Source organism: Rhinatrema bivittatum, chromosome 8 (genome assembly GCF_901001135.1).
Source record: "Rhinatrema bivittatum chromosome 8, aRhiBiv1.1, whole genome shotgun sequence".
Lineage (NCBI taxonomy): Eukaryota > Metazoa > Chordata > Amphibia > Gymnophiona > Rhinatrematidae > Rhinatrema > Rhinatrema bivittatum.
Genome location: NC_042622.1, coordinates 132,611,511 through 132,623,870, shown reverse-complemented (window position 1 = coordinate 132,623,870; position 12,360 = coordinate 132,611,511). Strand labels below are relative to the sequence as shown.

The window sequence follows — 12,360 nt, the reverse complement described above, 5'->3', positions numbered from 1 at the left end:
TGGCAGTGCTTTTTAAGACAAATGCAGGTGCCATTTTATTTTTCAGTGCTTGTGAGAAGTCCCGCAAACATGCAAGAAAGACTGCATGAAATATTAAATCTCTCTCCCTCTAGGATGGAGAGGTGTACTGCATCGATGCTCGTTTCTATGGAAACATCAGCCGTTTTATAAATCACCTCTGTGAGCCAAACCTCATCCCTGTGCGAATCTTCATGTCACATCAGGACCTGCGCTTTCCCAGGATTGCATTCTTCAGCAGCAGGCATATAGAAGCTGGAGAACAATTAGGGTAAGTTCAGAACTCATTCAGAGCTCTCCAGCCACAAAATTCTTTGCCTCATCTGGGTATTGCATCTTCCTGCAGCAAGATCTGTGTTGTGCATTTGGCAGCTTAACTATATAACCTTTATTTTGGCTGTCCTCCAGCAACAGCTGTAAAAATGGGTGTAGTTCTTGACTTAGGATATTAGTCATTCTGTTTCATATTCCTGGCCTATAAAAACAGACGTGTTTAAAAATATATTTGTCATAAACACATGTACAGTGCTGCTTTTTTTTTTTTTTTTTAATTAATGCATTTATTATCGACTGTAAGGATGGCCCTGCACAGCTCATTCCTGGCTTTTGTCACTCGTGAGTTGTGGTTTATATTTAAGTCACGTGAATGAACTTTTGTTTTAGTCCTCCCCTTGCAATTTTTGTTTTTGGCGCTCTCTTGTCACTTTTCTTCCTGTTTGTCTGTCAGGAGCCACAATGCACGGCCTCTAATATTGTTTCTCACAGGACAAGCAGGATGGTAGTCCTCACAAATGGGTGACATCGAGGATGGAGCCCACCACGGAAAACTTCTGTCAAAGTTTAAACAGAACTTTGACTGGCCCCTACTGGGCATGCCCAGCAAGGCACTGACCCTGCAGCCAGCAGGGGTCTCCCTTCAGTCTTCTTTTTTCCGCGCAGCAGTTTCCACGCGGTGAAAGGAGCTCTCTAACCACGTTCCTGACAGGAATTTGGAAATTAATTTCCTAAGAAAATTTGCCCCTCAGGGGTCTCCCTTCGACAAATTTTTAGTCATCTTACGGAACCCGGTAAGTTTTTTGCCTTTTCCATCGACTACCGTCGATTTTGGCCCTCGAGGCCTGTTGGCACTTACCGATCCCCAGCCTAAATTTTGGCTTCCAGCCATGGCAACGGGGTTCCGTCGTTGTCCGGATTGTACCCGGACTATGTCCATCACAGACCCCCACAGGGTTTGTGTAATGTGTTTGGGTAGTGAGCATGATGTCCTGACTTGCACCAAATGTGCCTTAATGACACCCAAAGGTCGCAAAGCCAGGATGGAGAAGATGGGGCTCCTCTTCCATGCACCCACCCCAACGCCATCGATAGCATCGACGTCCTCAGAACCGGCACCGTCGAAGTTGTACCACCATCGTCAACCCTCCGGTGACCGTCCGCCATCGATCGCTTCTCGGCCGTCGACTCCTGTCCCTTCCCCGGATGGGCGAGGGGATCGGAAAGAAAAGCATCGCCATCGACGGCATAAGTCTCGGCCTGTCGAGGATCCACAGCCATCGACCTCCGCTCAAGCTGAGCCACCGACAAAGAAGCCGCGAACAGACCGGACACCCTCCACGTCTCGTTCGCCGGCATCGAGGAAACCCTCACCCTCTCGGGGTGAGGGGGCCGTGATCCCACCGGTTACGGTGGTCCCTCCGGCCCTGCCTCAGCCTCCCTCTCCCGTCGAGCCGGGTATGGTTACCCCTGGTCTCCGGGCAGAACTGGACCGGCTGGTCCAGGAGGCCATCGAGAAAGCGATGAAGAATTTACAACCTCCATCGGCACCGTCTCCGGCACCGGTTCCAGTGCCGCCCCCGGCACCGATGCCGGCACCGGCTTCGCCACCGAGGAGGGAACCGTCCACCGAGCCGTTGGTGCAAGCGCTAGCACCGCTACTGAGCCGCATGGAGACACTCATGACGGCCCTTCCATCGGTGATTCCAGTGCCATCGACAACACCACCGTCTCCGACTGGTTTCTCATCGGCAGGAGAAACACCGTTTCGACTTCCCCCTTCCGGGGTAGTTCCATCGGTACCTTCTGGTATTTCTCCACCGATTTATCCTTCGGCTCCATCGATTCCGCGCCAGGCACCGATTCCATCGGCAGCACCGAAGCCATTGATGCCATTTCTGGTTCCACCTACCGCACCGATTCCACCTCAGTTTCCATCGATGCCTTCAGAGCCTCAGCCAGGTCCATCAGGGCTACAAGCCCCACATGATCCCTACGATACCTGGGGTGATGATGATGATACTTATTCTGACACAGATTTGCCTTCGCCACCTTCTCCTACAGAGAGTAGAAAAAGATCTCCTCCTGAGGATCTATCTTTCATTAATTTTGTGAAAGAGATGTCAGCAGTTGTACCTTTTCAACTACAATCTGAAGCTGATGACAGACACCAGATGATGGAACTGCTTCAATTTCTGGATGCTCCAAAAATCATCGCTTCTATTCCTATTCACCAGGTGTTTTTGGATCTGCTCAAGAAAAACTGGGAATCTCCTTCCTCTGTTTCCCCAGTCAACAAGAAGGCTGACTCCACATACCTTGTCCAGTCAGCACCAGGTTTTCAAAAGCCTCAACTGGATCATCGCTCTGTTGTGGTTGAGTCCGCACAAAAGAAGGCCAAGCGTCTGAAACCACATTCTTCTACTCCACCTACCAAGGACAATAAATTCCTGGATAGTGTGGGACGAAAGGTATATCATGGAGCTATGTTGATTTCACGCATAGCTTCATATCAACTTTACATTACTCAGTACAACAGAGCCATCCTTAAGCAGATGCAAGACTATGCTGACACATTACCAGACCAATACCAACCGCAGCTTCAAGCCCTTCTTCACAAAGGATTTGAGGCAGGGAAGCACGACATCAGAACTGCCTATGACATATTCGATGCTTCCACGAAGGTTTCAGCCACAGCCATCTCAGCCAGACGTTGGGCTTGGTTAAAGTCCTCCAACCTTCGTCCAGAGGTCCAAGATCGTCTTGCTGATTTACCCTGCTTAGGCGACAATTTGTTTGGAGAGCAAATTCAACAGATTGTGGCGGAGTTAAAAGACCACCATGAGACGTTGAAACAACTCTCATCTGTCCCGCCTGAGGTGTCCTCCAAGCAACCACCTAAGAAGGACTCTAAGAAGTCGTTCTTTCGACCACGTCGCTACTTTCCTCCATCAGCTAGGGCTCGTCCTGCACGGTCCTCCAGCAGACCTCAGCCTCATCAGCCGAGAAAGCAAAGACCTACTGTAGCCCCACCTCCTGGGCCTACGGCGGGCCTTTGACTTCCCTGTACTGAGCACATGCCAAATCCCTCTTCCACACATCCCTGTGGGAGGTCGTCTGTACCACTTTTTACACCGTTGGAAACAGATCACCTCAGATCAGTGGGTGCTAGCAATTATCGCACAGGGTTACCACCTCAACTTCATAACTCTTCCGCCAGACTCCCCGCCCCTTCAGGCATGGAGTCTAACCAGCCATTTGACTCAATTACAACAAGAAGTATCCCTTCTTCTACAATCAAATGCTATAGAACCCGTCCCTCCTTGTCAACAAGGGAAAGGATTCTATTCCAGATACTTCCTCATACCAAAGAAATCAGGGGGACTACGTCCAATTCTGGACCTTCGAGCCCTCAACAAGTATCTGCAAAAAGAAAAGTTCAAGATGGTAACCCTGGGCGCCTTGCTCCCTCTCTTACGAAAGGGGGATTGGCTGTGCTCTCTCGACCTCAAGGACGCTTATACCCACATTGCGATAACACAATCTCATCGCAAGTATCTGCGTTTTCTGATAGGCCACGACCATTATCAATACCGGGTACTACCTTTCGGGCTGGCATCTGCTCCACGGGTCTTTACCAAATGTCTCGTAGTGGTAGCAGCATTCCTCAGGAAGGAAGGTGTCCACGTCTACCCCTATCTGGACGATTGGCTAATCAGGGCCTCCACCCCTCAACTTGCTCAATCCTCCCTGAAGTTGACAATTCACACACTCCTTTCCTTGGGGTTTCTTGTCAATTACGAGAAATCTTGCTTAGTCCCATCTCAAACCTTATCCTTCATTGGAGCAGACTTGGACACCTTACAGGCAAAAGCCTACCTTCCACTTCAACGAGTTCAAACGCTCATGTCCCTAGCTCGCCAGCTCCAGTCTCAACACACTGCCACAGCTCGCCAATTCCTCATCCTCCTAGGACACATGGCATCTTCGGTTCAAGTCACTCCCTTGACCCGACTAGCCATGAGAGTAACACAATGGACTCTACGACACCAATGGATTCAGGCTTTTCAGCCTCTGTCCTCCATTGTCACAGTTACACAAGCGCTACGCCTGTCTTTAACCTGGTGGACGACTCAAGTCAACCTCCTTCAAGGCTTACCCTTTCTCCTACCAGATCCACAGGTAATCCTAACCACCGATGCTTCCCACATCGGTTGGGGGGCCCATGTGGACGAATTGCAAACCCAAGGGTTATGGTCACCAGAGGAAGCCGAACACCAGATAAATTTCTTGGAACTTCGAGCAATCCGCTACGCGCTCAGAACTTTCAAAGATCATCTATCGAATCAGATAATCTTAATCCAGACAGACAACCAAGTGGCCATGTGGTACATAAACAAGCAGGGAGGCACAGGCTCCTTCCTTCTGTGTCAGGAAGCTGCGCAGATTTGGGCAGAAGCCCTCTCCCATTCCATGTACCTCAAGGCCACTTACTTGCCGGGAGTAGACAATGTATTGGCAGACCGGCTGAGCAGTGTCTTCAAACCACACGAGTGGTCACTCGATCCTCTGGTAGTGACCTCTCTGTTCCACAAGTGGGGTTTTCCCCGCATAGACCTCTTTGCGTCCCCTCAGAACCACAAAGTGGACGATTACTGCTCTCTCAGTTGGAGCCAGCACTCTCGGCCCAGGGATGCCTTCTCCCTCAAGTGGACGACAGGTCTGCTTTATGCATTCCCTCCACTTCCTCTTCTGTCAAGGACTCTCGTGAAGCTTCGCCAGGACGGAGGAACCATGATCCTGATAGCACCCCACTGGCCACGCCAAGTGTGGTTTCCCATACTCCAGGATCTCTCCATCCGCAGGCACATCCCTCTGGGAACGGATCAGCATCTGCTCACTCAAAACGACGGATGCCTCCTCCATCCCAACCTCCAAGCCTTGTCCCTGACGGCATGGATGTTGAAAGGTTAGTCCTTCAGCCTTTTAACCTTTCGGATTCGGTTTCTCGTGTCCTGATAGCTTCACGAAAGCCCTCCACCAGAAGATCCTATTCATATAAATGGAAAAGGTACACATCATGGTGCACTTCTCAGTCCCTTGATCCCCTTTCCTGTCCAATCTCTAAGTTCTTGGACTATTTATGGCACCTATCAGAATCCGGTCTAAAGACCTCTTCCATTAGGATGCATGTCAGTGCGGTAGCCGCCTTCCATAAAGGTATAGAGGGTGTCCCTATTTCAGTACAACCCCTGGTGACACGCTTTCTTAAAGGCTTGCTCCATCTGAAACCACCCTTACGTCCTCCGGCCCCATCTTGGGACCTTAATCTGGTTCTTGGTCGTCTAATGAAACCACCTTTCGAACCTCTGCACTCCTGTGAATTGAAGTATCTCACATGGAAAGTATTATTCCTGTTGGCCATTACTTCAGCTCGCAGGGTTAGTGAGTTACAGGCCTTAGTCACCTATCCGTCTTACACTAAACTCCTGCAAGACAGGGCGGTACTCCGCACTCACCCTAAATTTTTACCTAAGGTAGTTTCTGAATTTCATATCAATCAATCCATCATACTACCTATCTTTTTTCCCAGGCCCCATTCCAACTCTGGGGAACAGACTCTGCATACCCTAGACTGTAAACGGGCTCTAGCTTTTTATCTAGACCGTACAGTTGCTCACAGGAAGAGCACTCAACTGTTTGTCTCCTTCCATCCTAACAAGTTAGGACAACCTGTGGGTAAGCAGGCTCTTTCCTCCTGGTTGGCGGACTGCATTTCTTTTTGCTATCAGCAAGCTGGCATTCCTTTTCAAGACCGTGTAAAAGCACACTCTGTGAGGGCCATGGCGACTTCGGTAGCACACCTTCGATCGGTGCCGCTTCCTGACATCTGTAAAGCTGCAACCTGGAGTTCCCTCCATACCTTTGCAGCCCACTATTGTTTGGACAAAGCGGGAAGACAAGACTCCATCTTCGGCCAATCTGTCTTGCGTAACCTTTTTCCAACATGATGTACCAACACCCTTCCACCTTCCCGGTAGGGTGCGGATGCCCTTTACCAAATTCCACCCCAGTTGTTGTGCCTGTTGCACGCCGTTGGGTGCATTTGGTGCCAGTCAGGACATCCTCAGCTCGGTACTCACCCATTTGTGAGGACTACCATCCTGCTTGTCCTGTGAGAAAGCAAATGTTGCTTACCTGATGTAACAGGTGTTCTCACAGGACAGCAGGATGTTAGTCCTCACGAAACCCGCCCGCCACCCCGCGGTGTTGGGTTCGTTTTATTTTTTACTTTTTAGGCACTGCCTGTAGCTTTGAAATCAGACTGAAGGGAGACCCCTGCTGGCTGCAGGGTCAGTGCCTTGCTGGGCATGCCCAGTAGGGGCCAGTCAAAGTTCTGTTTAAACTTTGACAGAAGTTTTCCGTGGTGGGCTCCATCCTCGATGTCACCCATTTGTGAGGACTAACATCCTGCTGTCCTGTGAGAACACCTGTTACATCAGGTAAGCAACATTTGCTTTCCCACATTTTCTTCCAAAGTACTGCAATAACCACTGGGTTGCAGTCCTCTGCAAAACCACTTTCCAGTGCTAGTTTGTGACAGATCCCCTCCAGGCAATGCAGAATATTTTTTTGTTTTTAAGTGTATTTCAGCATATATACACGTGACAGTGACGTGACATGAGATGCTCATTATTCATATAATTGATGGAGAAAAATTGGATAACCTGTTGGAGAGGATAAACTGCATCTAGAAAGGCTGAGCTGTGCTTCCTTTAAACAGATGGGATTTTAGCAGAGAACACAAACATAGAAAGGATGGGAGTTTTTTGAACATCAGGAGGGGAGAGTCTGTTCCAGTGTTACAGGTCCAGTAGAAAAGAGACACAGTAAGGATGGGCTGCTTGATGGAGTGCAGGTTGTACATAAGAACATAAGATTTGCCATCTGGGTCAAACCAAAGGTTTTCAACATTAGCTAATCCGGGTCACTAGAAAGTACCCAGTGGATTCCAAAGAGTAGTTCCCTGTATGTACCCGGATCAGTCCAGACAGTGGGTTGAGCCTCCTGTCCAGCAGATGGAGATAGAGAAAAAAAACTAAAGGGTATCCTATATCAGGACAGTGCTCACCCTGCATCCCTTCAGTATTTTTCTATCTCCAGCAGATGCTGATGGCAGACCATGCAGCTCCCCTCTAGTCAGCTAGATTGGGAAAGTCTACTTTCTCCCTCTTTCTCTCTTATTTGGATCAAGCAAGTACTTAATTTCTAATTTCAGTTAAAAAAAAAAATCTTAAGTTTTCATTTCTTGTAGGGAACAACAGTGTTTGCCCCTTGCTCTTACTGGGTGCCTAGGGGGGCTTTGCCTCTTGAGATCCTCAGCCTAGCACCCTACCCGGTGACGTGCCTGGCTAGGGGTGAAACTGGTGGTCCAGTCCCTCCCCCGCGCAGACCCAGAGACGAAGCATACCTCGGGTCTGCTGCAAAGAAGTTCATTCCTCTGCTTCTTCAACTTTACCAACAAGTTTAAAAAAAAAAAACCAACCTTCCATCGGGGGAAAGAGCGGGAGGCTGAACTTTCACTTCCCTGCTCTCAGCCAGGCACTGGCGATTCTTGCTGTTTCACACACGGCAGATCTGCCCCGCTCCCTCTATGCCTCAATTGGCCTTTTGCCTCTCGTGTGGAGAGCCTGCCTCAGAGGGGAAGTCTCCTCTGCGCCGGAGAGATCAGCTGGTCATTCCCGGCCCGGCAGACATGCTTCAAGGATGGCCCCATTCCTGCAAACCGTGGGAACGGGGACCATTTTGGCTCCAAATCTCGCTGAAGATTCTGAGCCTGATGGGGGCAGGGACCCGATTTTTCCTCACTCCCTCCCCCCACGTTTAAGCTCCGTGGACCCCCCAGATGCCAGTTCTGACCCAGGCAAATTTCCAGGGCTTTTTTCAGCTGATTTTGTTCTCCTCATGCATAAGGCTTATGTTGCCAGCCTTCTACAACAGGATGACCCACCAGATCCTCAGCTGCCTGCCTGCCCTCCTCCTGCCAAGGTCCCTAGATCAGCTGCAGCGCAGGGGCCCAGGACCTCAGATTCTCAAAGGGTGAACCGGGTTCGGGTGGTCCCAGGGGTTTCGGTCCCTCCGGCCCCCACTGATCCGCCCGCTCCAATACCGGACCCCGACCCGGATGCCGATGTCCTCGCTCTGAATCCACTAATAGAGGGGGACGACCCCAGGGTGTTGCGACTCTTCCAGCTTGAAGAGCTGGATCTGCTTATACCCCATGTTCTGGTTGAGATGGGCTTAGATGCCCCTCCAGAGGGCAATGCGTCTGCCACAGCTTCTAGCAACGTCGACCCAGTCCTCGCCGTCCTGAGGGCACCCACGCACACCTTCCCTTTCCTATCCGATGCTAATGCAGTTACTGCTCCGGGAATGGGAGACGCCGGAAGCTGGTTTGCGCGAGGGCAGAGCCATGGACAAGCTGTACCCGCTTCCAGACCCGTGTCTGGATATGTTCCGGGTCCCTAAGGTGGACGCCTCGGTCTCCGCTGTCACGAAGCGCACTACTGTCCCATTCGTGGGGGCGACTGCATTAAAAGATCTTCAGGATCGCAAATTGGAGGTCTACCTCAAAAGGATTTTTGAGGTCCTAGTGCTTGGGGTCCGGGCGACAGTCTGTAGCAGTCTCATGCAGCGGGCAAGCCTTAGGTGGATTCAACAACTACTCAGCACTCAGGACCTCCCGTCTGCAGAGGCGGAACAGACAGAGCGGCTGGAAGGCGCCATTGCATATAGGGCGGATGCCCTCTACGATCTTCTCAGGGTGCAGACCAGAGCTATGGTTTCAGCGGTGTCCGCTAGACGTCTCCTCTAGTTTCGTAATTGGGCAGCGGACTCCTCTTCTAAATCACAGTTGGGCACTCTCCCATTCAAGGGTAAGTTGCTCTTTGGGGAGGACCTGAAGCAACTTATTAAATCTCTTGGGGACAATAAGGTGCATAAGCTGCCGGAGGACCGCCCTTGGCAATCCAAATCCTTTTTTCCTTCGCGCTCTCGATTCAGGGGTCAGTGCAGGTACAACAGGCTGAGAGGGGGCTGCCCAAAGACCCACCTCCACTAGATCCCAGTCTTGGTCTCATTCCTTTCGTGGCCGACAGCCGTTCCGGGATACGAATCCTTCAAGTTCCACCTCAAAGTCCTCCCAATGAAATGTGGCTGGCCCATTCCTCCCGCCTTAGGTGGACGTCTATCCCTTTTTCTCGAGGAATGGGCCAACATCACGTCGGATCAGTGGGTCCTCGATGTGATCGCCAACGGCTACGCGTTAGACTTTGCTTGGGAACTCCACGACCGCTTTCTAATCTCTCCCTGCGGCTCTCAGAAGCGTCCAGCAGTGTGCCAGACTCTGGACAGGCTACAAGAGCTCGGGGGCCATAGTCCATGTACCCCTGGAGGAACAGGGATCCAGCCAGTATTTCATCTACTTCGTCATGCCCAAAAAGGACGGCTCCTTCCGACCGATCCTGGACCTCAAGAGGGTCAACCGACTCTCTGGGTGCCCCATTTTCAGATGGAGACCCTGTGAGTGGTCATAGGGGTGGTTCGCTCAGGCGAATTTCTGGCCTCTCTCGACTTGACAGAGGCTTACCTGAATATCCCAGTCCTCCACGACCATCAGAAGTATCTCCGCTTCGCCATTCTGGGACACCACTTCCAGTTTCTGGCGCTTCCGTTCGGCCTGGCCACCGCGCTGCGTACGTTCACCAAGGTCATGATAGTGTTGGCGGCTTCCCTTCGTTGGGAGGCAGTCCTGGTCCACCCTTACCTGGACGACTGGCTCATCCGGGCCAAGTCGGAGAACCTGTGCACTGCAACGGCCGACAGGGTCATGACTTTTCTCTCCTCCCTCGGGTGGATTGTCAACTTCTCCAAGAGTCACCTCAAGCCCTCCCAGGCCCTGGAATTTCTAGGAGCCCGTTTCGACACCCGCGTGGGCAAAGTCCTACTGCCCGAGCACCGGGCGCTCAAGCTCATGAACCAGGTACAACATCTCTTATCTCTTTCGGTACCCACGGCCTGGGACTATCTCCAGGTCCTGGGCTGCATGGCTTCCACCATAGATCTGATTCCTTGGGCTTTTGCGCATATGCGTCCTCTACAGAAAGCATTGCTGTCCTGCTGGAAGCCAGTCTTGCAGGAATTCCAAACACCCCTACTGCTCTCAGACTCTACCATTGCCAGCATGCAGTGGTGTCTTTCACGCGCCCATCTCTTGAAAGGAGTGCCTTTGGAGACACCCCAGTGGATCGTTGTGACGACGGATTCCAGCCTCTCCGGCTAGGGAGCGGTGTGTCAGCACCAGTCTACACAAGGATGGTAGTCTCCTGTGCAATCCCAATGGCACATCAGTCGTCTGGAAGCCCAAGCTGTCCGTCTGGCACTCAAGACGTTCCTGCCCTTGCTTCGTCACAAAGCCGTGCGGGTCCTCTCCGACAATGCCACCACAGTAGCTTACATCAATCGCCAGGATGGCACCAGGAGTCGTCTGGTGGGTCTGGAGGCCAGCAAGCTGCTGTCCTGGGCAGAGAGATATCTGAGTTGTCTGGCAGCTTCCCACATTGCGGGGACGGAGAATGTGGAAGCGGACTTCCTCAGCTGACAAGACCTAGACCCTGGAGAGTGGGAGTTGTCCGAGGCGATGAATCTTCTGGTGCACAAGTGGGGAATTCCTCACCTCGACCTGATGGCTACCCTGAACAACGCAAAGGCTCTCAGATTCTTCAGCCGCAGGTGGGAGCACTGCTCGGCAGGAGTGGATGCCCTGATACTTCCCTGACTTCACTATGTTCTTCTCTACGTGTTCCCACCTTGGTCGCTGATGGGAAAGGTACTTAGAAGGATAGAATTCACAAGGGGCCGGTCATTCTCATTGCGCCGGAATGGCCTCGGAGACCTTGGCTCACGGACCTGGTGATCCTCGCAACCAATGGTCCTCTTTGTCTCGATCACCTCCCAAACCTGCTCCGCCAAGGACCAGTATTTTTCGATCAGGCGGATCGTTTTTGTCTAGCAGCCTGGCTTTTGAGCGGCGGCGCCTGAGAAAGAAAGGGTATAAGGAGGAAGTTATCTCCACTCTCTTGCTGGCACGGAAGACCTCTACCTCTCTCGCTTATGTCTGCGTATGGAGAGTGTTTGAGAATGCATGTGCTGAGTCCGGAGTCCAGGTGCGCATTGCTCTGGTGTCTCAGGTCCTTTCCTTCCTGCAGTCTGGTCTCTCCAAAGGTTCGTCTTTCAATTCTCTGCGGGTTCAGGTTTCGGCCCTCAGTTCTCTCTTTGGGCGTATCGATGGTTAGGCGGTCGCGACTCATCCAGATGTCATTTGCTTCCTTAAAGGGGCCAAACATTTAAACCCACCTGTCCGGCCTACTTGTCCCTCCTGGAGCCTCAATTTGGTGCTTCAAGCCCTTTACGAGGCGCCTTTCAAACCTCTCTGGTGGGCCACGCTTAAAGACCTCACTCTTAAGACAGTATTTTTGGTCTCTATTTGCTCGGCAGGCAGGTGCTCCGAGCTGGTTTGTCTCGATCCCACCCTCTTTAGGGAAGCTTTGGTACATCCCACTGGCTGGACTGATCTGGATATGTACAGGGAAAGGAAAATTGGTTCTTACCTGCTAATTTTCGTTCCTGTAGTACCACGGATCAGTCCAGACTCCCGCTGTGGTTTCTTTTTGGTTCGTCCGCTTGAAGGTTTTTTACTTTTTTTGTTTGGTTCTTAACAGTATTTTGGATCTAGTTACTTCCTATCAGAACTTCAAGGTACCGGAAGTCTTTCTCAACTGGATATATATGTAAGAGCGGTTCTTTCACATGATGAAGTTCACATTACATGTTGGTTGTTACTTAGTTCTACTGGTTAACTTTACCTTTTCTTGCTTTGATAACTTTTATACTGAAGGGATGCAGGGTGAGCACTGTCCTGATTTAGGATACCCTTTAGTTTTTTTTCTTTGTCTCCATCTGCTGGACAGGAGGCTCAACCCACTGTCTGGACTGATCCGTGGTACTACA

At 51.2% G+C, this 12,360-nt stretch overlaps 1 protein-coding gene across 7 annotated transcripts in view; it reads left to right on the top strand.

The window, feature by feature from the left end:
• The window catches only part of EHMT1 (euchromatic histone lysine methyltransferase 1), a 441,279-nt gene that overhangs the window by 395,303 nt on the left and 33,616 nt on the right, over positions 1 to 12,360 (top strand). For 6 of the 7 annotated variants that reach the window (XM_029611524.1, XM_029611528.1, XM_029611523.1 and 3 more), the window contains one exon: positions 114 to 289. The exons of the other annotated variant lie outside the window; for it this stretch is intronic. In XM_029611524.1, coding sequence (XP_029467384.1) covers positions 114 to 289 — 176 coding nt within the window. The remainder of the gene's footprint in view (positions 1 to 113; positions 290 to 12,360) is intronic. 7 annotated transcript variants of the gene reach the window in all.